General features: G+C 36.2%; 1 protein-coding gene across 2 annotated transcripts; it reads left to right on the forward strand.

Moving 5' to 3' along the window:
* The first annotated feature begins 276 nt into the window (after positions 1-276).
* LOC139713871 (retinol dehydrogenase 8-like) lies at positions 277-17,181 on the forward strand. 2 transcript variants are annotated; one of them, XM_071625573.1, is made up of 6 exons: positions 277-389; positions 3,454-3,740; positions 4,687-4,866; positions 12,285-12,378; positions 14,204-14,329; positions 16,562-17,181. In XM_071625573.1, the coding sequence occupies exons 2-6, from the start codon at positions 3,476-3,478 to the stop codon at positions 16,809-16,811; spliced, it is 915 nt and encodes a 304-aa protein (XP_071481674.1). In that variant the 5' UTR covers positions 277-389; positions 3,454-3,475; the 3' UTR covers positions 16,812-17,181. The 2 variants fall into 2 exon arrangements, with proteins under 2 accessions (XP_071481674.1, XP_071481675.1); XM_071625574.1 differs by lacking the exon at positions 277-389 and adding an exon at positions 642-975.
* Positions 17,182-27,012: the final 9,831 nt, after the last annotated feature.

Raw genomic sequence — 27,012 nt, forward strand, 5'->3', positions numbered from 1 at the left:
TATATATATATATATATATATATATATATATATATATATGTACATATACATATATATACATATATATCACATATATATACATATATATCATATATATACATATATATCATATATATATATATATATATATATATATATATATATATTTGTGGTATGTGTGTGTGTGTGTGTGTTTGTGTGTGTGTGTGTGTGTGTGTGTCATATATATGCCAGTCACCTCAGATGGTATTTCAGCTGATACGTCATAGCAGGGAGGTGGAAATAGTAGCCCCACCACCTCCCTGGCGCTAAGCCGGGGAGAACTCAGGGAGCAAAGTTCACATTCCTCCGAGCATCTAGATAGCTCCGCTGCTGTTATAAATTCTGCGCAGAACCGACCTGTTAGTTGGGTATGTATCAACTTGTTTGATCTTTAAAGTGGCTTTAGATCACGTTCAAATACACAACCTTGTGATTGATTCATATAATGTCTTTATGGAGCAAGAAGTTTGTACTCTACTCAATCCGAGTCTAACGCAGGGCAACGCAAACCCGTTCTGCAGTGTTGTCGATCTTCTGACAAAGCAGACGGTGATAGGTTGGTCACGCAGTGAACTGCACCGATCACCTGTTCTTGTAGGGCGCTATATATCTGAATCTTGCAATGTTAAGACGTATTTGTCTCAGCTGGATGTATGTACTCTAGCTTACAAATGACAGAAACTAGGGTCATCAGAATGGACAGATTATCGAAGTTTATACGTGCTGGATTGGTGTACGTTTCCCCTCAAAACGACTGGAAACCATGCTACAACCAACAGTGACAGATCGGGTCTGGCATTGTGTAAATAAAAGTCATTGTGACGTCTCTTATGAACATTCGATCTACGCATTTACCCACTTCTCTGCTCTATAACGCCTTTCAGTATAGCTACACATGCATCATGGAGTACCGACACATGAATTGTGTATAGTACCTGTGAGATCGGACTCGAGGTCAGTGAGCGCAACAATTACTGGCAATAGGGCCCTACGCCTGACCAGAATGGCAACCGATATGCAATCGGTGTTTTGATTGTGGTATGGTATACCGGGGATGCACCGATTCTATAATTATGCACGTAATAATGTGGCTACTGAGAAAAAAAGACAACCTGTTTGTTTGTTTCTTTGTTTGTTTGTTTGTTTGTTTATTTGTTTGTTTGATGTCTGTAGTCCACATAAATATTACGTACGAGCTGCAAGTGTGCCAAATATGCAGAGCATCAGAATGGCCCGGAACGTAGGTGAAAGTTTCTAAATCAAGTTTTCGTGTTATTCCAGGAGATTTTTGCTATCGAGGGAGGGAAAATGTCGAAATAAAGGCGCTTGCGTGAATTCCGTGCAAAAACATGAAAATTAAGGACGGGGAGTTGAACCGAGGAGGTATACCTGTACTACTGTGTACTGTGATACATATACCCGATAGGGGAGCTTCAAAGCTGAAATGAACAAGTTAGTGTATACATGTCTGTGTTCGTACGTGTACAATGGACAGCCTACATTAATTGGTGCTTGTTATACGAAGCTTGAGTGTGGTCCGCTCAGTTAGAATGCTAGTATCATTAAAGTGTCAAACTATCGACATGAAACAGATCGAGAACCTTCTACTGAGTGGTGATTATTACTTAGTCGAAAGTTCTCTGTTTTATGTTGATAGATTGACACTTTGACACCGTAAAAGCAGAGAGACAGAAAAATAAATTGTCGTGGGGGACCAATAACTAGGAATATACCGTATAGGCCTAGAAATATTGTGGTCTCATGAATCCACAAGAGCAATGCAGATTTAATACTCAAATTTTGGCGTTGATCTATAATTAGATGAAATAACACCTTCAGCGTTTTCAAAAGTTCAGACCATTCTGTGGCCATATTTTAGTGGATTCTCTAGGCTCTCTATGAAGTTCATATGTAGCAGAGACAAAATAAGCCTTATAATATAAGTGGGCTCACTGAATACCAATTTCATCTACGGCGCTGTTACAAAATTATTTTAATCATGTTTGATCGCGACGCAGAGGTGTTAACTCGATCAGTGTTACGTAATATATTCAGAAAAATGATTACAATCTAGGATTTGTCTTCTGTCTGTGGACTTCATAACTTGACAAGCTCGAAGTTAAAAGTACTTTCTTTCTTTTTTATTGCCAGTAAACCATCCAGGTTTATGATTTTCTTAGGAATAAAATGTTCTAAGCAGAACAATGAAAATGTGATCAAAATCGAATAGCCCTATAAGGATTTTTTTTTTTCGGGGGCGGTGGGGGGGGGGGGTAGGGATTCAGATTAACCTTGTTCGGAACCCTATATATATTTCAGAACTGTTCAGGAAAGATTTTGAAAACTACCTTGAAATGGAAGATATTTCCGGGAAACAATACGAAAAGTAACCCCTTTTCAGCGGTTTAATGAATTAATGTTTTACCGCGAATTGAGCCCCTTAAAAGGGGAATCCAGTCCAAATATAAGTTAGGTTAATTTGAAAGAGTAAAATACTGCGAGATTAACAGTAAAATTTTGATCGAAATCGGGTGAAAACTGAGGAAGTTATAACATTTTGAAATTTCACAAATCTTTCAGGAAACAGTTCTTGAACGGTCAATATGAATATGCAAATGGAAAGTGAGCATGTCATTCACTCACAACTTGCATATAGCTTGTACATGAAATTTTGAAATTTCCAGTTTTTCATTAAAACGCAACTATGTCCAAGGCTCAAATCCTGGTTTATCTACATGATCACTATTCGGAAGTTATTCAACCAGGTATAACGTCATGTTTCAGACTTCAATGACCGGAACATTGAATTTTCTTCTTTTTTTTTGTGCACACGATCAATGGAAAATTGTTAGGTTACGACATGATTAGCTCACTCATTTGCATATTCATATTCACAGTGTACAAGAACTGTTTTGCAAAAATTGCCAAAACTTCAAAATGTCATTACCTCCGTGCATTTCAGCTGCTTTCATCTGATTTACCTTTCAACTCGTAAGATTTTTTACTCTTTTTTATCAGACTAAGTTATATTTGGACTGGATTTCCCGTCTAAAGGCGGTACTCGGCCGTAGAGATAAGGAGCCTAATCTCAACTCGTACATGCAAATGACAGTCACACGCATGCTTGCTAGTTAATGTTTCATCAATTTAAACTAAATTTGCTACACACTTGTAGAGTTCATTTGCGCCTGAACTCTCATGACCACAATCAAGTGCATTCATTCAGTATTGTACATTGAGCCTTTTTAAGTACCCCCTGTCTCACCTAGTTCGATTCTGATATGTATCACTGATAAAAATGAAGGCATCCGAAAGTCGTGTTGCAACGGCAGAACCGCTGTAATCAATGACAAGGCGACTTTAATCATGATTATACAGCTACATATTTTCTTACAGAAATTGCTCAGTGTTCTGTTTTCTGCAATTTTTCAGAGAGGGAGGGAGAGAGTAAAATATGGCAGCTAAGGTTACGCTGATCACGGGATGCTCCAGCGGTATTGGCTTAGCCCTGGCGGCGAGGCTCGCCGGGGACCAGGCGAAAAATTACATCGTATACGCCACGATGAGGAACCTGAAAAAGAGGGACGAACTGGAGAAAGCAGCGGGGGATCATGTCGACAAGACGCTGTTCATCCGCGAGCTCGACGTCAAGAACAGAGCTTCTGTCCAGAGGGGGGTGCAGCAAGTCATTGAAGAGCAGGGAAGAGTGGATGCTCTGGGTACGTTTTCTGATTCCCCTACCAGAACCCCTCCCCAATTAATATTAAATGAAAACAAACAAATAACCAAACAAATGAAAAACAAACAAGAACCACACATACAGTCAAAAACTTAAAACTTCGGAAGTTATTTTCCCTGTCGGAGGAAAAAAAGAAAAGAACATACAGTGTTTATCCCGTAAATATGCAAATCATTTTAATGAGCTTACTTCAACAACACTGATTACCTATATACTACACCGTGACTGTGTATTATTGTCGACTGGTGGTTTTCAGTCCGTCTTGAACTCCTGAGCGAAAAAGTAAAAACCACACCACAATCCCCTTGTAAATGATTTAAAGGTACTGTTTACCATTGGGAGAATTAATTTAAAAATGTTCACGATATCACATTTGATGCATAATGTGTAGGTCAGTTGTATCACGTAACATCCTACCATATAAAAATCTTGCAATAAAGCCTGAAATATAAGGAGATACCGCTATTTTTCTCACTATACCATAACTGTAGACGGTTTAGTCGAGAAACATTATTACTATGAATTGTTCACATTTTGTATATTTTGACAATATTAAACATCAAATTGCACTGATTCAAATTTTTACATTGGTTGTTTATATCCCTGGCTAACATTTTATCTCTATTTTGAAGCACTAAATCTGGGATCTTGTTTTATCGGCAACTGGTAAATTATAATGCCTTTAATGCATAGACTTATGAATCCTCCACGCTCCTGACATGATAAAACTGAAATTATTAGAAGGCAGATTAAAAAAAAAGAAGAAGAAAAAAGCTGCCGACGAGAATTATTCAATAACGTGTTTGCATACCTTTCTGAGATATCTACTTGTGAGTGTATTGTTATAAAGATTTGATTCTATTTGTCTATTTTTATTGATTTATCTTCCTTTGTTTGTTTGTTTGTTTGTTTTTGTTTTTGCGTAGTCAACAACGCTGGCATCGCCGGCTTCAACGCCCTCGAGTACATGGAGCACGAGGAGATCGAAGACATTGTTGACACCAATTTCATGGGCAGCTTGCGGATGATAAAAGAGGTACTGCCCCACATGAAAGAAAGAAGAGCGGGTCGTATCATTAATGTGTCATCATTATCGGGCCTTTTTGGTAAGTCTGGGTTTATTTCTTTCTCTGTTTTTCCCCATTCCATTTCGAAAAAGAAAAGAGCGGAAATAGAATAATACACATTTCCACGAATTTGAGTGATCCACGTGTTGCAACCCTTGCTTTTTTAGGGATTCAATCTTTTTTCACCCTCGTCGGTCAACATTTCAAAGTATACATTGGTGTTCTAAGATATTCTACTTTCATGTACTTCTTATCATATGCTTAACAATTCATATCGCCCTATGTATTTTCTTTTTCAAACGGACCAAATAATGTGATGGTGTAATCACTTAATACATACTTTGCATTATGCTTTACTCTTTGTTAGAATGATGTCAGATAGAAAAATAAATGGAACTTAACTGAACCGAACTGAATTTATCTGTTACACAATAAAACACTTAGTCGAGTCTTGTATACACCAACCGAAAATGCCATAAAAGACAGCAATAAACCGCACGCATTGTAATGCAGCAAAATATGCATTCCTATTGAAAACAGTTATTTTTTTCACAATAAAATCGAAGTATGCATCCTCAGAAATCCACTGAACTCAAGAAGAAAGAATCCGCAACAAAACTAACCTCACAACGTCTCCACTTCAGAAGAGAAAAAACACCAGAAAAGATAGTGAATAATAGTGGCAAAACCTTTAACACACACACACACACACACACACACACATGCACTTCGCAAAAATAAATATCATACTGCACATATTTTTGCGTGTTATAGGGATATTTTTGATTTTATATTGATACACCTTTTCTTCAAATCTCATTTACATGTGGGAGGATTATCATAAATTTGGACTTTAGCTTAAAAAAGACTTTCTAGACGTGTTAAGTCTGTGTAGTTATCTGTATTTTGAATTCCAATGTGAATATCGCGTTCTCTATAGGGGATATGTGTATGAGGCATCGTTCTATGGTATATGTTTCCATTATGACAATTGTCAGTAATTTCACTGTTATAGCAACAAAGGATTGGAACAGCGGGTGCACGTCACGAGACCGACACCCACGAGTCATACAGCCTAATACGAGTTATACAACCCATGAGTTGGACACTAAGAAAACAAGGACCCCGACACCGTATGACCCGTCCGAAACATTAAACCCTTTGTTGTATCTGTCGAACTCGTGGGCTGTTTTTACCTAGTGTCGGTCTCATGATGACCCCGGAATAACTCCCCGCTCTCATCAAATCTGCGAGTTCGATATACACACTTTAAATAGTGGTGGGCTATACAGGGGGTAAAAAAGGGTCATGTTTCAAAATCCTTAGGGTCCCTGCTTATTTGAAGCAGCTTATCGTACTGAGCATTTTGATACCTTTTATTAAGAAATCGGTTGAAAAATGAGATGGAGTCGGCCAAAAAACTGATGGGGGGGGGGGGGCAAAATTACTGTCGCGCGTCGGTCAAAATATAGTGAAAAAATAATAAATTCACTATCCAAAGGAGTATGAAGATGATTTTAGTGTCCAGATATATGTTTTTGAGGTCAAGGAATTAATTGCAAATGTCAAAAACCCTTAATATACTATAGAAAGCATTCAAATTCTCAAATTTTGCTTTTTTTTTGGGGGGGGGGGGGGGCATAGGGCTAAATTTCGGCCCATTTCTGGTATTCCAGTCACCCAACATATGCACTTTGCCATCTTCCAAAATTTCGTAGTCACAAGCTTGTGTGATGAAAATTATGATAGAAACACTAGTAAATATAGGAAGGGTACGTTATGCTCTTTCAAGCAATCCACATTTTGAAAAATGAAAAAATCTTTTAAAACACTGCTTTCACAACTGCAACAGTTACACTAAGACACCACATACTGGTATAAAAAATACTGCATTTAAGTTCCATTCATTAACAAACTTGCATATCCCTGCTTGCCATAATGATTTGATTATTCTCCTCTCTACTCAATAGAATGATTGGAACAGGGCATCAACAAAGTTTTGTGTGGTAATTATGAACCACAAATATCTTGGTACACTTTCAAGGTCCCATGGTCCCATGCAACAGGTATAATTTGCAGGACATTTACAGTTTGTGTGTCATGTTGCTTTGGGTACGAGTATCTCCAACGTAACCCATTATCAGGATCACAACACTGTTCTACTACACGTGTATGTACATGTGCCCTTTCCATTGTCATTTTTGCATATGCTGAGGTACCGCTGTCTGACATTATTAACATCCCAAATAACGGCACAAGGTTCGATTCATTGACCGCAATATCTGGTTCAGCAGCGTCACTTGCAACTTCGACTTTGAAGGTGCTTGCTGAACCTCAGTGATGTTCAGAATCAGTTGCATATCCTCTTCCATGGGCATGTCCGGCAATGCACGGATTGTGGCTGACTCTGAAGTATTGTAGGAATGAGAGTCAGACGATTTTCAGGTCTGTTACTGAAATCTAGTTAAGTTTGTAGAAGTGCGATCATGCTTGGAAATCCCCTATATTGAAAAGTGTGCCTTCTGTATGACACTCCAGTTTGAATACATGAGCAGGATGCGGATCTTGCTGCCAGCTTGTCAAACTTTGCAAGATCTCTCTCGCAATCCAAATTGTTAGTTTGTAGACCTTCAAGCTCCTCATCATTTAGAGTATCGAGAAATGTTACATGCGGTGTAAGATCAAACTGTGTCCCAAATCTACATGTATATTTGCGACCTTGTTGCAATGCAACACAGCCACAGCATTTGTACGGTACAGTACTGTGTAATGTAGGAGATGTTTCTCAACAGCTAATGTTAGTTCTTCTGGTTGAAATAACTAGAAGGTCACATGAAACCCTGTGAGAGTATTCACTTTCTGAGCTGCTAGATCTCTGTGAAGTTGTGGAAGAATTTGAACCGGTTCTACTTGAGTTGCCTTCTCCATGCTGAGAAACAGTGGTATATGTAGGGAAACCAAGTCCACAGAATTCGGTTACTGCAACAGATTCTTCAGTGTGGAGATTCTTTGAAACAGTCTGTTATCAGCTTCTGAAAGCCTGTGTAGTTGTTCAACCTACAACCTTGTGATGTTCTGCCTATTTTTCATGTTGGCATCTGAATAGAGGATAAGGACGGAAAGATAGTCCACTGCTGAAACTCTGCTGAAGTTAACAACAAGGATGTCCACTCTCACTTTGATATTATCAGGGAAAGTAATGTTCAATTATTTTCTTTGCAACTTGTGACCATAATCTGCAGTCTACACATTTGAAATGGGTCATTTATGGACAGAAAATACAATGAAACTTTGTAGAGTCTACCCCACCACTAACTCCCCCCCCCCAAAAAAAAAGAGAAAATTTGAATGCTTTCTATACGATACAGCAAATTACAGCTTCAAAACACATTTACAATCAGTTTCTTGACCTCAATTCTACTGTTGTCTATATCTTCATTATTATCAAATTTATGAATCTGTGACAACAATTGGAAGATGACAAAGTGCACGTTAGGTGACTGGAATACCGGAGATGGGCCGGAACTTAGCCCTACACCCCCCCCCCCCAAAAAAAAAAAATTGAGAATTTCAATGCTTTCTATAGTATATTAAGGGTTTCTGACATTTGCAATCAATTCCTTGACCTCAAAAACATATATCTGGACACTTAAATCATCTTCATACTCCTTTGGATAGTGAATTTATTATTTTTCACGATATTTTGACCGTCGCGCGACAGTAATTTTGCCCCCCCCCAATCAGTTTTTTGGCCGACTCCATCTCATTTTTCAACCGATTTCTTAATGAAAGGTGTCAAAATGCTCAGTACAATAAGCTGCTTCAAATAAGCAGGGACCCTAAGGATTTTGAAACATCACCCATTTATAGCCCACCACTACTTTAAAGAAAAATGTTGAAAGCTTATTGTTTTTTCTCAGTAAATGGCAGTTGTAATGATTTGGATGTAACATTTTTTTTACATGTATTTACCTGGTATGGACTGTGATACAGTTAACCCGATATTATTTTGGTGGCCCGATAGGGTCTGATCGGCCATCAATACATATCATTTCTTATAGGTTAATAGTGGTCCGCAGAAGCGGATCTAGAAGGAGGGGGGGGGGGGGTTGAGAGGAGTTGCAACCTCCCTCCCCCCCCTTCCCAAAGAAAAAAATCTGGGGACCATTTTTTTATTCTTATCTTTTTTTCAAACTTGTAATTTTGTTTTTTTCTATTTTTCTATTTATTTTATATTTATTATTACTTATTAGTTTATTATTATTATTATTATTATTTCTAATTTGGCAATGACCTCTATACCAAAAATAGTGGTGTTTTAGATGCAAGAAACGCCATTTTCACACACAGAGATTTTCAAAAATTCTCCCTACTGGGGGAGGGGGGACACCCCCTCCCACACCCTCACCCCTTTATAAAAAGCTAGATCCGCCCCTGTCCGACATCTATTTTTGGTAGCCCCGGGCCATCGTCCCACTGGGAATGTCGAACCTTGGTTATACTACATACGACTGAATGCTTTGTCGTAATGATAATATGATGATGATAATAATAATAACGATGATTATAATAATAATCATCATCATCATCATCATCATGATAATGATAATGATACTCTCATTTTACAACCTGAAGGAGCACTGAAACTAACAAAAATGAAGATGCCAGCAAGAGATATGTAGCTAGAATCTGATATCAGTTTAAGAGATATCTGCTATTCAGTTTCCGATAGTTATGTATCATGTTCCATTTACGATAACATCGTGTTAAGCTTTGAATTGTATGGACCTAAAAATCTTTCAAATTTTACGATCATTCATAGGCTGGTGTCCGTCATATATACACTGAGCAAAAGAAGAAAGTAAACACTTCTTTTCAAGTTCATATTTTTCATAGAAAATGTTTGATGAAAATCATTGTGTTATATACCATATTAAAGGTTATTTAATTGCTATCAAACTAGTACAAAAGTAAAAATTGTACAAATTCTCATGGTGTCTTTCATTTGCAAATGCCCTTCACGATAGCAATGACCCCTCCCCCCAAAAAAGCCCAACAGTTTAACACAATTACAGACATGAATGAAATAACAATTAGTGTTTTGTTTTCTTTATATCTTATATAACCTCTTACAAAAACAAAGTGGGAAACTAAAAGGGAAAAATAAGAATTTTCTGTCAACTAAAACTTCCAATGACATGGGGAGTAATATGCAGAAAGATGATTAAATGAAGACAATTTCTTTATTTCATTCTTTTACAGTAGTAACTTGATGATTCATAAGAAAACTTCAAGAACCAAACATTATTTACAATTTCCTAATTTGAAAAAAAAACCCTCGAATTTCTACCATTTCTTAATTATTGCTTCTTCTGTTATTTATTTGAATTAAGATTTGACAGAAGATTCTTCATTTTTCCTTCATTATTTTTTAGCCTTCATCTATCTTTTGAGCTTTAAAGATATCATAGAGATTATAGGTTTATTTTTGCAACCTAATTCAGGTTTCTTTTTGTGTGAAATGTGTTGCTTGTTCTTACTGTGATATTGAAGAGTATGCACCTACGCATGAACGACAACTTGTTCAGTTTTGCAATGTTTACTTTTGTGCTCTGGAATAGAAATAAATGGTGTTTACTCATGCGTAAAAATTGATTCCCTTTTCGAGTTGACCTATCAGTTTGATAGTCAATTAAATTACCTTTAATATGGTATAATACAATACATTTGTGAGAAATATAAACTTGAAAAAGTATTTACTTTCTTCTTTTGCTGAGTGTATATATATAATTATATATATTATATACATATATATTATATATATATCTGTCTATAAAATATATACAACGTCGTACTTCTTTTTTTTTCTTTTTACGTTTCCACCGCCTTCTCAAGAACCCCTAAACGGATTTTACTAAACTTGGCGGTATGTCCGCCGGGTAATATAATCTCAAATTGTTCAATGTGCATAATGCCCCTGTGTGGAAAGTCCCAAAAGACATAGTGTAGGTATACTATAATCATATTCTTCTGTGGAATAATAATGATAATAATAATTATAAAATGAATGATTGCTGTGAATAAGTACGTTGGTGACTGTGATCGAAAAGTTCATTCACTTTGAATCGGGGGAGGGGGGGGGGGGGGGTAGTGGCTGGGGTAGAATTGGGGCCAGTTTTCACAGGTTCATATCCTGAAAATAGCACAGTAATAATAACCAAAATTGACATCAGATAAATTATCATCGATAGGTTCAAAGAATATGTTTGCACAAATTAGTACTTCGTGCCCTAGTTGATAGTTCTATGTCGCCCTGTACCCAAAAATAGATAATCTAAAGAGATTTTTATTTGTATTACCTTTATTCAAGTTGATGATCCTTTTGTCAATTAAATTGTAGGCCGCTCTCCATCAGTGTAAATCAGCAGCAAATATTCATACTTTGAATAAAAGCGATGATCAAATAATAAAAAAAGAAATCATGCCTACCAGATCACGTCAAATCTACTAGACTACAGGACCATGGTTCTTATTCCTTATAATAAAAACACTGAGGTGCAAAAATCAGTACATTGAATAAATTATACAGTACCCACTTTGTTGGATAGCACCACTTACAGCTATCAGGACGGAAGCTATAGTCTAGTAGTCTAGTTGATATGACGCCTGTCCAGAAGGTCGTGGGTTCGAATTCCGCTCTCTGACAAGTACGTAACAAGTATATATATATATACACACACACACATATATATATATATATATATGTATATATATATATTAATCAAAGCCGATACACAGCTAATCATGTTGATAAAGGACAATGAAATGTGTAATCAGCTGCCCGCAAAAAACACAATAAAAACGACAACAACGAAGATTTTGCATACATTTTACATAAAAATGACAGAGCTGACGTGTTAAATCAAGGAGGCCTATAGGTTTGTAAGTACAGTTTTCAGTTTGTTTATGACAGATCAAGGGGTGCCCCCCCCCCCCCCGTTAGATATCAGTTGGGGGGGGGGGGGGGAGAAGGGGAAGGGGGCTTGTGGACGGGGGCCAATCATTTTTTACTCTTGTTTTTTTTTTCTCGAAAAAGCATGGTCAAGTTTAATTCACAGGTATTATCACGAAGATAATATACAAGTAACACACCCCTCACCCCGCCTTAATTTTGCTATCTCCTTCGTTAAAAAGAACCTGCAAGAATGAATGCGTAACAGATGAACTTGCGATTTTCAGATGAGTGCAATATATATGTATATATATATATATATGTATATATATATATAGATAGATAGATAATATATATATATACATATATATATATATATATATATATACATATATATAATATGTGTGTGTGTGTGTGCGTGTGTGTGTGTGTGTGTGTCCGTGTGCGTGTGATAATCATCCTGGATCTCTTGATGTAAGAAGGACATTCTTCTGTCACTTCACAGGGTACCCTTTCTACGAGGTATACTGCGCCTCAAAATTTGCCACCCAGGGTCTGATAGATGCGTTAGCCAGCCGTCTGCACGAGTTTAATATCAGGTGTGGATTCCATAATGATATTCTAAAAAGAATATCTTTCTTTCTTTCTTTTTTCGTTTTTTTTTTTTTTTTTTTGCTTTCTAGGCCATTTACTTATCATAACGTCCTCACTTTTTACGCCCTATTGTTCTTTTTTACTAGGTCCAAGTTTACAAGTTGTATAAAATGACACAAATTACTGCAAACTTGCACATAAAAGAATAAGTTTATAAATAGTATTTTTCAAAATTCTGCAAAATTGGTCAAAATCTCGGTTCTAATTAATTATTGATTTCAAAGATATCTTATTTATAGATACATGGCAAGTGCCAATTTCTGCTGACGTCAAAAAAAAATGGGACAAAGTAATAGCAATAGCGTGTCGCATATTGAAAACTCTAAGGTATCAATTTCTGAAAACAACTTACTCCTTATGTTGTCATGCAAAACGTACTGAGCCATTGTTCACCTAATCTTATGGAAAAAGGGAAATACTTATGTCTGTATAAATATCTTAATGAGTTCAGCCATAACGTTCTCTTCAGAAATTAAATGGCACAAATAAGAACAATGATGATAACGAACTTGATAATGATTATAATAATGGTGGAGTCAACATTAGAGGACACATTTTGTCAATTCATTGCTTTTTAATAGATCTAGGGGGGGGGGGGGGGGGGGGGGGGGAAGCCCCCCAAGATCTCTGCCGCCGATCGCGCGATCGTGGCGAAAATTTGATCGCTTGCTGCCCTTCACGTGATCGCCAGAAATGAATCATTTTTTCCCAAAAATATCCTCGTTTCTTTAAATAATGCTTAGTATGCTACTTTATGCAGAGATTTTTTTGGTGCATCAGATTTTAAGCTGCAAATCCCTAAATAACGCGTCAAAGTGGCTAATTCTTTTTTTCTAATTTTGTAGTGTCATTAACGATTCAACGCGAAAAAAAATTGGGGTATCAACATTTTTTACTGTTTTTTAATTTCTTATGTATTTCCTTGTTTTTAATAATTTTTAGAATATATTATATTCTTTTTATCTATTTTGTTCTGCACTCTTTACTTAAATAATAGTTGATGATAACCAAAAAGGATGTTATTTGAGAACAAAATTAAAAAACATGGATCTAACACTTCTTGCAAAGCCCATATTATACGTTGTACTCTCAAAAGTCTTAGGAAACTGCCATTTTCGGTGATATTTGTCACGAAAATGTGCATTATCTCGGCAAGCGTGCCCCCGATGTTCGCATATAGGGTCTCAAAATGTGCGCAAAATATGAAAAAAAAAAATTAATTTCAGCGAAGCGAAAATCGAGTTAAAAATTTATCGGGAAAACTGACGGGGGCGGTATATAGGCTTAATAATCTTTATAATGAACAGTCTGACTTAAAAATCATACAAAGTACATGTTTATCACACAATGTATCAAACTAATAGAAAACGGGAAATTTCATATGAATTAAATGAGTAGATTTTGTATGGATCTTTTCTAGTCACACATTTCGTATTGAATAATTCACGTTTTACAAAATTTGTTTTATTCAGTGTAGACCACTCTTGTCCGTCGTTATGTGTACTTTTCTGTCAACCTTACAATGGAAGCATTGCAGGTCTTAGTTATTCTGCTTAATTGCACCTATATTTTGCTAGATACGTTGTACATTATGATCCGTACCGCATTAGATGTATTTTTTTTTAAAACAAATTGATAACAAAGACATGATTTGTGCACTAGTAATGTATGCTTTGTATTTCGTTTCAGTTTTTCCTTGATGGAAATAAATGACAATTGAAAGAAATTGACTTAAACTGAAATTGAATTGAATTGATATACATTCCCCAGTTTATGTTCACTAAATCCTGGCCCGGTGACTTCGATGATTAACGATAACATCCGAGACGGCGGTCGTCTACCAGACAAGCAACGCATAGATGACGTCACAAAACGACAACTGAAATTGGTTGGAAGGTAAGCAATGGGCCGAATGCATAAAACAAGCAATTGCTTGTAAGCAATTGCTTCAAGCAAAAGCACAAGCTCGTCTAGCAAAAGGTCTAGCTCAAGCAATTGCTTAAATCCATATGCATAATCTTTTGCTTATGCCAATACCTTTTGCTTGTCCCGCACAAGCAACTGCTTGCGTTTTCAACAAAAGGGATGTCACGCCTGTGCGAACACAAGAACAATGGCGAGTGTGGCAGCATGTATTTGAAAGGGCATGTGTGTGCGAAACATTTCCTGACATAGCAGAAGAGCTATGAAATGCACACACAGACGCATACACGCACATCTATACACACACACGTATTACTGGCTGATTCCCGTCACTGCAGCTTACAGCAGCCCGGATCTGCCAGATCGCACGTGGAGGGAGGTCTCCTTGCTCTCCACCGAAGTCAGACATCCTACCTGTTTTTCATCACAGTCATTTTGCGTGCTAACCACTGGACATTCCCGTTGTTGAAATGAAAAAGTTTCTTACACTACTTATGAGTAATTTCTTGTAGATTTATACCACTCCTTCACAAGTGTGGTCTTTCTTTCATAAATATGAAAATGATATTTAAAAGGGAACGTTCCGGTTAAGCAAAAGCTCAAGCTCATTTTACAGAGCTTGGAAAATCGTAAGCAATTGCTAGCAAGAACCAGCAAATGGTATGTTTTATGCATACGTTTTTAAGCAAATGCTTGGTCTCTAAGCAATTGCTTGCGGGCAGCAGCAATAGCTTGTGCTTGCTAGCAAAAGCTTCTGCTTGCAAGCAATTACTTGTTTTTATGCATACGGATTCGAGTAAAAGGCTAGCACAAGCAATTGCTAGCGTTTATGCATTCGGCCCATTACAGGCAAACGCAAGAAAGGCACTTCATCCCTGTACGGAATGCATTCACATAATGGTACTTCACATTATCGTAATACCTTAATCCTTGTATTTCTCTCATCACGTGACTAGGGTAGGCCTTAGCATTGAGATCACGCACTTACTTTCAAGTCATGTCAAAATTCTACAACTTTAAATTTTTACGAACATAATATGTCGACTTTAAAGGACATGTCCACCTTTATACATGTGGATTGAGTGAATGCAGCAATATTAGTAGAACACATCAGTGAAAGTTCGGGTAAAATCGGACAATCCGTTCAAAAGTTATGACTTTTCTGCACAGTTACTGCTGGATGAGAAGACTACTACAGTGTATGATGTCACGTGCGTACAGCGATATAAGGAAGATATATAGAGAATTTCACAAAATTTTACTTTTTGAAAAAAGTGCGCATTTCTTCGACTCGCCATTGACGTATGTTAAAGACAGCCAATCCCTTTTACATGCAAATTTTGAAAAATTGGTGAGAACACTTAGGTATTGAAGAAAACATTATTTGAAAACCTCCTGTAAACTTTGAACTCAAGAGGGCCTTTATTTGTTTAGAAAATTGACCGTTAAGATTTGAATATTTTTTTCGTACTACGAAAAAATTACAAATCTAAACTTCTAATCTAGTTTTACAGACCTGTGTGATGCACGTAGTTGCACGTGTAGTTCATGTAAGTGGTGTGTTGTTATTTGCTATCGACAACAAAGTAAGATAAGCTAGTGAATTCTTCATTTCTAGCTGACAGCTTAAATATGCATATCTTTTGTCCGAAGTATAAGTATAGTGGAACCACAGGAGGATTAATGTATGCAGCTGTGCCTAGTACACAGAATACGTTACGGTGAGCTTTTAGTGCATTATTTGAATTTTAACGGCTAACATCCTTCTAATATCTCATAAATGTTATAGATTTACAATAGTCTTGTCATTCTGGTAGAAATATGTTCTGTGCTATTTGGGAAGGAATGCAAAAGGGAAGGGCTATCTTTAAGGGTAATATTTTTCCCTTTGCCTTCTGAAAGAGGGAAGTCAAGTGTTCTTTTATTATGCGAGAAAAGTAAAAATATCTTGAATTGTCTTTATATTTTCTTTGTATCGTTGTACACATGTGACATCACAAGCTGTAGTAGTCTTCTCATCCAGCAGTGACTATTAAAGCAGAAACTGCAAAAATTCATAACTTTTAAACGGAATGTCCGATTTTCCTCAAACTCTTGCTGATGTGTCCCATTGCTGCATTCACTCAATCCACATGTCTATGAAGGTGAACTTGTCCTTTTTAATCTGTCATTAATTCCCTTCTGTCTTTCCCGCCTATTCGAAAGGTATCAAAAGTATCATTTCGAGGATGGCGTTGCCCAGACGACGGAAGACATGGCATACCATTTACAACAAGTCCTCGAAATGGACAATCCACCATTGTGGAACATGACCCGGAAGTACTGCTACGAGAAGATGCCTTATCGGTACAACGACATCACGGGGTTGCAGTGGGTCAACCACAAACGGCGACTTGTGGAGATGCCAGGGGTCGATATAGATGAACTGAGGAGAAAAGCCGCGGAATCGGATTAGATTTAGAGGTGTTTAGTTCAGTTTCTTACGTGATCGCAAATTAACTATGACATGATGGTGCCTGTTGATAGCGGTAGTTTTTTTTTTCTTCCCCCTACGACCTGAAATACGAAACATTACATCAGACATATTATGATAACTATTGTGATTTATGAGGGATATAGTTGTACATACATCATTTATATTCAATTATATACAATTTGTGAGGGGAAAAAATGTTACAATTTTCTGTTATGGAATATCCTGTGAGTGTCGATGAGTAGGCACACAGGTCATTTGCAGACATGGGACCTCATATTAGAATGCATTCCAGTTCGTGACGCACACTATCAGCCATATACAGTGTGTCTTTCAAAAAAGTAAACCCAACTTCAACAGCAAATTTTCAGAAAACTATAAAATATTTGTACATTATTTTTTCGTGGTTAGATAGTCCAATAAGTCCTCTATCCAATAATACCACGTAGGTTATGTAACTCTCATGCATGACTGAGCATGATTCAACTTTAGTGAATGGGTGTGAAATCATCACTGTGGCAAGTTATTTCTTGCTATTGTCATACATTCAGGGCATATTAATTTTGAAGTTAAATTTTTGTCACATGTTAGGCCTATGATTACATAACAACTTCAGCAAAGGTTGTTCCTGACACAGGCACACTTCACATGCTTTCAAATTCCAAACATGGTACAGTTGACAATTGAGCAGAGAGTATTCCTGGTAATTCGATACCAGGAAACAAGATGTTTCGTGAAAGTTCAAGAGGCTTTTTCGGGTGCAGTTCCCCGACAGTCAGCCTCCAACAAAAAGAGCCATCTGGTACAATATGAGAAAGTATGCTGATCACAGAACTTGCCACAGTGATGATTTCACACCCATTCACTAAGTTGAAACATGCTCAGTCATGCATGAGAGTTACATAACCTACGTGGTATCATTGGACAGAAGACTTATTGGACTATCTAACCATTAACAAATAATGTGTAAATATGTTATAGTTTTCTGAAAATTTGCCGTTGAAGTTGGGGTTACTTTTTTAGAGACACACTGTATAGTGCAGGGAAAGGAATCTAAAGAATTGGAAGTCCTTTTTCTTCTCTCCTTCCTTTGATTGACTGATTGCTTTGATTGTTTTTCTTTTTCGTACAAGACTATAGCAGAAAGCCAATTGAGCAAAGGTCCTCAATGATATCAAAATTTTCAACAGTGAATTACATGGATCGGTTGAAGGTTAAGATAAACGAATGACACTGTTTATCTTCATGATACAAAATGATTTCATGCATGTGTCTTTACGCATTAAATGAAAATAAGACTTCACGTACCAGCTGTTCAAAAGACAAATTAAACAAATCTAGGAGTCACAGGAATGCAGGAGACCATTATCATAAGCACATGCTTGACGAGGACAACGGCCTCACATTACACACATAATTATCACACTGGCTGTGACAGTCTATCGGGAAACGTCGGTAGTTCGCTCTATGCTGATGATTGTAATATGAATGTCCGCAAAAATATCATATTATTATTATTATATTAATAGATCTTAACCATGTTTTCATGATTATTACTCACGTTGCATTCATACCCGAATTCTATGACGCTGAGTCTACTGAAAGCGAGGGAGAGAGAGAGAGAGAGAGAGAGGTGCTATTCAGGCGTTTGTTTATCAACGATTGTCGGGGAAGTTATGGGCTGAACTAAATTCATGTTTCAACAACGTAATACAATTTTTTTTTTCACGTTTATATCAAATACCTTGTCACTAAAGATTGTAATCGGCTCTGACTCATTGCCGTGACAAGGTAAAGGGAAACAAAGCCGAGAGGAAGACTGGCTGTTACCACGTTCTCATCCCCAAAATAATCACCGTTTGAAAAGATATTCAAGATGTCTTTAATTTCGTTGAAATTTTCTCATGCCGTTTGGACTATAAAATGCGTTAAAAAATACTTCCTCCGATAGCTTGTATACATGAACTTACAGATTATATCCGTACCCTCTGGACGTGTTTGGGGAAGAGTAAGCTGAAGACTTTCTTTCAAAGAAGGAAAGCAATCTGAATAAATGTACGTTGCATTTTTGAAACCGTCATTTCTCTATTTAAGAGAGTAAGCCCTCCCAAATCTGCCATATAGCGGCCATCTGCCGTACATGGCCACAGAAAAATTGGCTATTAAAGATAGGGGCCACTAGGGTTGACGGTACACTCTTCTTTTGTACAACTTCTTGTGCACACACACACACACACACATGTACACAACACATACACACACACACATAAGCGAACGGACGAACGGTTCCAAGCTCTTGTATTTTGCCTTATTATAGAGTAGGAATTAAGAAAGATTTGATATCACTTAAAGATTTAATGAAGACTTTATAGCATAAACAGAAAAAAAAAATGATTGTAAACTATACGGTGACGAAAACGAACAGATACTACGTGCAAGCGCGCAGACTTCAAAAAAAAAAAAAAAAAAAAAGGACGCATCAGCCCGACCAAAAAAAGTCAAAGATAAACCATCAAAAGAGAAGAAGCACTTTTGGAAATTTCAGATATAAAGAAAAAGCACTGTAACTAGACGGTGAACCCAAATAAAGCAATTGACGTGGTAATTTTTCTTTGCCTCTAAGACGGACTTTGGGGTATAGGCCTACAATAATTCATTGTGCAATGCTTAGAACGTTAGAGCACGCCAACAAAGTGAAGTTCAGACAATTTGATTAGTTCACACATGAAATGAAAGGTACACAAGCTGCAGACAACTCGGCAAATATTAGCATTGCACCTTACGAGGCAAAGTTTTAGACGTATCGAACTTTAATCAAGCGAATCAGAAGATGTTTTTATTTTACGTCGATATAGGGCAATTTGTCGATCAATTGCAGAAGATGTTTGCATACTACTCCTGATGCTTTGCTGGAGAACAAAACGTATCAATGTCACCGTTTGCTAAACACATAAGAATCAAACCTTAGGGGTAGTTATCACAGTGAATTTATTGTATAAAATTTTTGAATGCAATAAACAAGCCTTTCACAGAAGATTAATATTTGCTCAGCCTTTTGTTTTCATAATATGTTATTGAGTTGTAACTGTTCTGTTACACGACTATTCATTATATCCTTGTGTTATTTCTTTGTTGTTGTTGTTGTTAAAATACATATGCTGATACATGTATGTCTTTATTAACATTGTGTTTGTATAACGTCGAAGCTAAATATCTCATGCAGTGGGACGGGATAAAGTGAGAAACTTTTAATTTAATTGTACGTTTTACCCTCCTTTAACTTTATAGTGTACTTGACTTTTCATGCATTCATTTTTTTTTCCATCTCCAGTAGAACTTGTAAATAATTTTTTTTCGCATAAAGTATAAAAACATATGTGTCAATATTACAAAATATGATAACTGATACATATGGATAAACAAATGATAAGGTAAATAAAAAAGCATCCCCCCCCCCCCAAAAAAAAAAATGAAAATAAAAATGAAATAAAAATAACGTTCTGAAGTTTGAAAAAATGCAAGAGATGGGGAGGAATACTGAAGAAGCAATGCTTATAGGACTGGATTGTAAGAGAAGGGTCTATAGCTATTACCATTGTTCGCAAAAACTGATAAGTCCATATTTGCCACATGGAGATATTTGCGATTAAAGGTCAAGAAAAATAAAGAAAATAATAAGAAAAATGTTGCTTCTTTTTACTATAACTTCACAAAAACTCCTTTATATGTAGTGACCAATATATTGATTAAAAGGTATCATTTTCAAATTCTTCAAAATTCTTCAAATTCTTCAAATTCTTCAAATTCTTCAAAAATAGACTTATCGGTTTTTGCGAACAAACTCTTCATATACATGCATATATACATGCATATATATCTATATATATATATATACATAGCAATAATAATGTCACAACAGAGGAATGCATTAAATGTGACATTATTATTGCTAGTGCTGCCAATACGCGGAGCAACTACAATATATATATATATATATATATATATATATATATATATATATATACATATAAACATAGACACATGTATATAAAGTTTGAGGGCGAAACTGGTTCAGCACCTTTTTCATACATCTTTAAAGAATGGTAAAGCTTCAGTTGAGACCTGGCTTCAGGTTTCTAACTACATTGTATCTTTTTTAAGACTCGATGAGAAACCTTTAATGAGATATAGAAGAGCATAATATAATATGAAATTCGAATAGGAATTCAACGTCTATTCCATGATAATTGGTTTTGAAATGACTGAGATATCCAGAACAAAGCGTTCCTATTAAAAAAGTAGGACCCACCTTTTATAAGGGTCGCTTGGGTTTACTCTCTTTTTTGATATCTCAGTCATTTCCAATTCGATTTTCATCAAATGAATTTTGAATTCCTCTTAGATTACAAATGTAGTATGCTCTGTATAATTTCATAACTTGTTTCGTATAGTACATGTATCTCGCAAAAGGTTGAGTTACCTCAATACATGTATTATAAGAAAGGCATCTTCTTGAAGTTGTGGCTTAAAATTCCTATATTTTCCCATTTTCTTGTCTTTTTTTAACAACTTTAAACGTAAATACACGTATGTATCTCAAGCTGACAAGAATTGAGCTCACTCGCTTTTCGATCCAACTCTTCAAAATAATGATGATAATGATAGTGATAATCATGATGATAATAATAATAATGATAGATATACATATTTTTGGGGTAAATTACTAGATTGAGTTGTTTATTTTGATTTTGAGTTGAAATGGCGACAGGTTGGTGGCATTCCCTTCAGCTTTGAATGAAGATCGACCTATAAAGATAAGTGCTAAATTGACGCTGTACTTATGCTTCTTATGAATCTGATAAGAATTTACGGATAATGATCAATAATCATTTGTGGGTTGTTTTTTTTTTTTGGTAAGAAATTACGTGAAATGCTTATTTGGCATATGTGGCAGTTTATTTTTTACTTCTTGTATCAAACTTCCGCTGTGTCACCAGTCACGAAATCACCACAATCAAGAAAGTTATGCAAATGCTTCTCCAGTTGATATTGATGAGGTAAAATGCTATTTGCGAAACTCATTTTAAGGTATAATTATATTGGATATGTCCCATGTAAAACAGAACAAGACGATTAATTTACGAGACCTACAACGCAAATATCTCAATTGTCCGATGCGACCACTACTCACAAGACTACTTTGTAAACAACATATATTCTGTATGACTTGCTCTATTCCTTCCTTCTCTTCTTGTCTGCTTTCAGTAATTCTTAAGCAAATGTTCACGATCATGTCAGGGTTCATGTGTTGTTCTTGTTTTAAGTATGGATAAAAGGAAAAATTTCAGCATATTACACGTTAATGCTCGCAGTCTTCAAAGAAATTATGAAAATATGCAAATATTGTTGTCTGCGATAAATATGAAGTTTTGAGTTATTAGTTTTACAGAAACATGGCTTAACAACAAATCTCCCCCTTTATATAACATTGATGGATATTCTGTTGTCCGTTCTGATAGAAAATGCGGACGAGGGGGCGGAGTTGCCCTGCTCTTATCACACTCGTGATCCTTTAAAGTAAGACCTGACTTGATGTATAACGGAAATGAGTTTGATTGCATGTGTGTTGAAATTGATATGTATAATAGAAGAAACATAATATTTTGTTTTGTATACTGTAGGCCCCCTTATACAGGTAGTAATTCATTTTTTGTATATTGGTAACTTTGGCTACCTTTAATTTATCTGGAAATATACCCTTCTCTATGGAAAAATTACATATATCACACAAAGGAGTTACAAAATAATATATTGACTTTTTTACAATCGAAGAATCAATATCATCATATCCAGGACTCTTATTTGTTTTCAATTCCCGCACAATCTTAACTATTTCGTCTATATGTATAGGCTGCAAGAAAAAAGAATGTGCAAATGATGTATGTGGCAAGAATTGCATAAAATTTGTTTCAGGTTCAGGTAAACTGTGTGCAAGTTTAGACCCTACATTACTAAAAAATATATTGAATGTATTGACAACAGTTTGAGGGTCAGATATAACTTCACCATCGTGTTCAATTTCTAAGTTTTGCACATCCGTCCTAGTTCTATTCAATACAGTATTTATCAATCGCCACGTACCTTTCATATCATTACGTACATTTTCAAACATATTACTATAATACTCTCTCTTACGTAAACGAATTGCACTGTTTACCATATTTCGATATTTAACATAAACTAATCTTCTATATGGAGTTGGACCTTTTATGTATTTTCTGTAAAGCATATTTTTCTTTCTGCATAATTTCTTTATGTCGTCAGTAAACCACGGATTCATATCACTTCTAGGGGGTCTTTTCTCTTTCAATGGAAAACACTGATTATATACATTGAGAAATTGTTGTATAAAAGAATCAAACATACCATCAACATCATTTTTAGCATACACTGTTTGCCAATTCGTATCAGTAAGCCTTGATTGAAATTCACGTATATTTTCCTTAGTTATCATTCTCTTATACTCTTTAGGCTTTACATTCAAACTTGGACAATTATGATGATCAACGATTGTAAAAATACCAAAATGATCACTCACATCAGCCACAAGAGTACCTATTTTCATTACATTTTTTGCATCATTTGTAAATATATTATCAATCAATGTTGCAGTATCTGCGATAATTCTGGTTGGTTTTAATATCAGTGGAAGAAGTGAAAAAGTAGCTAATAGATCAAAAAAATGGTTTCGATGTGAGTTACAAGAAGAGCTCAATAAATCAATATTAAAATCCCCGATCAAATAACATATTTTTCTTTCACGAGTTACCTTGGCAAGAAATGTCTCCAATAAGTGCATAAATTCAATTACACTTTGTCCTGGAGGTCTATAAACTACGGCAAGAACTGCATTTATATAATTGCACTGTATTTCGGCAACAATCGTTTCAATAATAATCATTTAAAATGTCTAGATCCTCCCGTCTCTTGTATCGAATACTACTCTGTATCATACATGCAACTCCTCCTCCTCGCTTGTTTTTCCTGCCTGTTCCTATAAATGTGTAGCCAGGTATTGTAATCGATTCATGATTGCACAGCCATGTCTCTGGTAATGCTATGAAAGAGAAAGAATTAGATATATTGGCAAGAACAGTGGTCAAATTGTCAAGACTTTTCTTAATACTTCGACAGTTGAAATGCACAATAGATAAAACTTTCGAATTACTTGCAAACACATCATTGACAGCGTTATCATACTCATGGGGCAAGATGTAGTTTACGTCCTCGATAAGGAGCTTATACCTGTCAAACATGGGATTTACATTTTCAAAACTTTCTTGCAAACAGTTAATACATTCTTGGTTATGATCATCAGAAATTTGCCTTCTACAAGTGACACATAAGTAACGATAAGTGAACATTAACATCAAACAAGTCTAAACATATATCCCGGGACTTAATCTGTACATGAGAAAAGTAATAACCACACAAATGATTAACAAAATAAGTGATGATTATGATATATAGACGAAACACTAACACATAAGAGGTATGTAAAGTGTCTTGAAAACCAGCGTCAAGCATTTGGGAAAAAAAGGAGAAAAAAAATTCATACAATCAAACAAAGTACTACTATTTAAAGTCAGATGTCCTTCCAAGGAAAATGTGACTACAATATGCTTTAGGTGACTATAGATAGATTGCGCATTATCACTTGTCACAGATCATGCTGCGCATATGTATCCTAAATTACAAAGACTTTATTTCTTTTTCATTATGGATCACTTTTGTCACCTTCTTGTTTCCTTTCAGCAGCACAATTATCCGGCCATCCTTACTCCAGGCATTTTCAACATTCTTGTTCGATCTTGCAGAATTCAAGAGTTCCTGATTCTTTTGCGTCAAATCCTCGACCAAGATCATCTTTTTTCCCTTTAGGTTCCTTCGGTGGGCAATTATCTCCTGTCTCTTCTTGTATGCCTTGAATTTCACTATGATTCCTCGAGGAGATTCTGTGCCGTCCTTTCGCATTTTCCGTGTCCCTACGCGGTGACTTCTCTCGATGTCTGACTCCTGCAGATCCACTCGCAAGATCTGTGTTTTCTCCTCCTTTCTCCGGGTAGCCAAACAGACGTAAACAGTTGCGCCTCGAGTACTGCTCTTGTTCATTCAGAGAATTGTTTACCCTCTGGAGGTTATTTTCTTGTCTCTCCAGCCTCTCTTTCAGACTCGCGATCTCCATGTCCTTTTTCTCGCTTGCAACTTGAAGATCATGTATGTTTTTGGTCTGTAGACTACAACTTTGATTCAATATTGTATGGTCGCTTTCGTGCTAGCTCCAGTGCATATCTGACCCCATTCCTTGTCATTTCTGACCCGGAACGGTGTGTGACCCCAACGGACCTAGTTCCGGGTCAGTTCTGACTCGGATGTTTTAAGAGTGTATAACATAGGCATGTATCCGACTTTACATGGTAGATAATGGTTAACAAATACAAAATTATACATGATGGATAACGGCAAAATACAAAGTTATGTCTGGAGAAAAAAAAAAGAATTGAGAGGTCCACTGAAAAGCATGCTTGTAAATTGTGAACCACTCAAAGGATTCTTGTGAACATATTTGTTTACAAAGACAGGACAGAACAAGACAGGAGAAACACAACGATATTACATGACTTGACAGAAGGGTATACCAATGAAAGTAATAAAGCACAAAAGAATAATGGAAAGAAACGAAAGAAAGAAAAAAGGAAATGAAAGGAAAAAGCCAACACGCTGAACATCGGGATCGGAAGAGGGAATTGAGGTTCTGCAGAGCTCGAGCAGCTGAGCAAAGTTTGTACAAATAAGATAATGTAAAAAATACACATGATGAATTCGATGATTGACCATGAAATAAGGTTCGTTATTCCGAAGGTTTGTATAATGCAATCCCCTCGAGTAGCTCGTTAGAGAAAATGTTTAGTTTGATTTGATTGATTATGTAGTCTTCACCCTGGATATATCAAGAACTTTATTGTCTTGTTTTTTTCCATCATGACCAACATTAATATCAAGATTTAGGATAAACGAACCTTAGGAATAGCGAACCTTTTTCATTTCCGAATTAGTTAACCTTTAGAATAACGAATCTCAAGCCATTTTTGGATTAATGAACCTCCGGAACAACGAACCTTATATCTCACTTTCGGAATTACCAACTTTCGGAACAGCGAAACTTCCGAGGAACGAGCCTTCGGAATAACGAACCTTATTTCATTTTTGGATTAAGGAATCTTCGGAATATAGCGAATCCTACAGGAAAAGCGAACATTCGAAATAAAGAGCCTTGGAGTAATGAACCTTTGTATTAATGAACCTTTGGAGTAACAAATAATCGTAACTATAGTGCTTTCAAACTAAACATGAAAGTAAAATCAACATTTTTTTATTGTTTTGGTATTACACAAAGTATGGCTGGTGTGGAGTGTATGTTGTGGAGTCGTGTATTTTTTGCACGTTGATACGAAGGGTTATTACGATATTATGCAAATGCGTATGACAGTAACGTATAAGCATTGTCAATCATAGTGAATTGTGAAATGATTAGCGTGTGAATGGGTGAATTCATCGCGGTTCATGTCTTATTTCATGGACGGCTGGCTAAACAAGTCAAATTCAATCGTGGTTCTCTAAAGGCAAGAATATTGTACTCATATTCGTCAACTCCCCGTTTCGCCGTTTCGTAATTTCGCCATTTTGTCTTTTCCGTGTTTTAAATCTATGTATGCGACTTCTGTTGTTGTTGTTGTTGTTGATGTTGTTGTTTTTGTTATCTATTCAAAATGCTGAACTTTGACGAAACCTAAAAAGGTTGAAATGTTGTACAACACATTCTTAAACAAAACTGATGAATAAATAATAGCCGCGATACGTTACAGTTGTGTCGATATTTATCTCAGTATCATTGTGTAACGTCCGATATGCTTACATCTCGAAACGTAATTGTATAGCTTATGATCGTTTGGTTTAATATATTTTTTTTTTGGAAAGAGAGGGACAGAGAGAACGAGAGGTAGAGAGAAAATTGTACAAGGTACAAGTACAGTACAAGCTTGTATGCACACGTATCTAGCGAAAACGGCGCCTGGGGCAAGCGCGAAAATTGCGCCCCTAATTTCTGAAAAAGTGTTAAACC

This window comes from Diadema antillarum, unplaced genomic scaffold (genome assembly GCF_040938485.1).
Source record: "Diadema antillarum isolate AM-2024a unplaced genomic scaffold, OU_Dant_1.0 seq00002085_RagTag, whole genome shotgun sequence".
NCBI classification, from domain to species: Eukaryota; Metazoa; Echinodermata; class Echinoidea; order Diadematoida; family Diadematidae; genus Diadema; species Diadema antillarum.

What these genes read in the sequence shown, in the direction of transcription:
- LOC139713871 (XM_071625573.1), top strand. Translation starts at nt 3,476, where the DNA reads ATGGCAGCTAAGGTTACGCTGATCACGGGATGCTCCAGCGGTATTGGC. An exon ending in ATCATTATCGGGCCTTTTTG is followed by an intron (nt 4,867 to 12,284) that starts GTAAGTCTGGGT and finishes GTCACTTCACAG; the next exon opens with GGTACCCTTTCTACGAGGTA. An exon ending in CAACTGAAATTGGTTGGAAG is followed by an intron (nt 14,330 to 16,561) that starts GTAAGCAATGGG and finishes CCTATTCGAAAG; the next exon opens with GTATCAAAAGTATCATTTCG.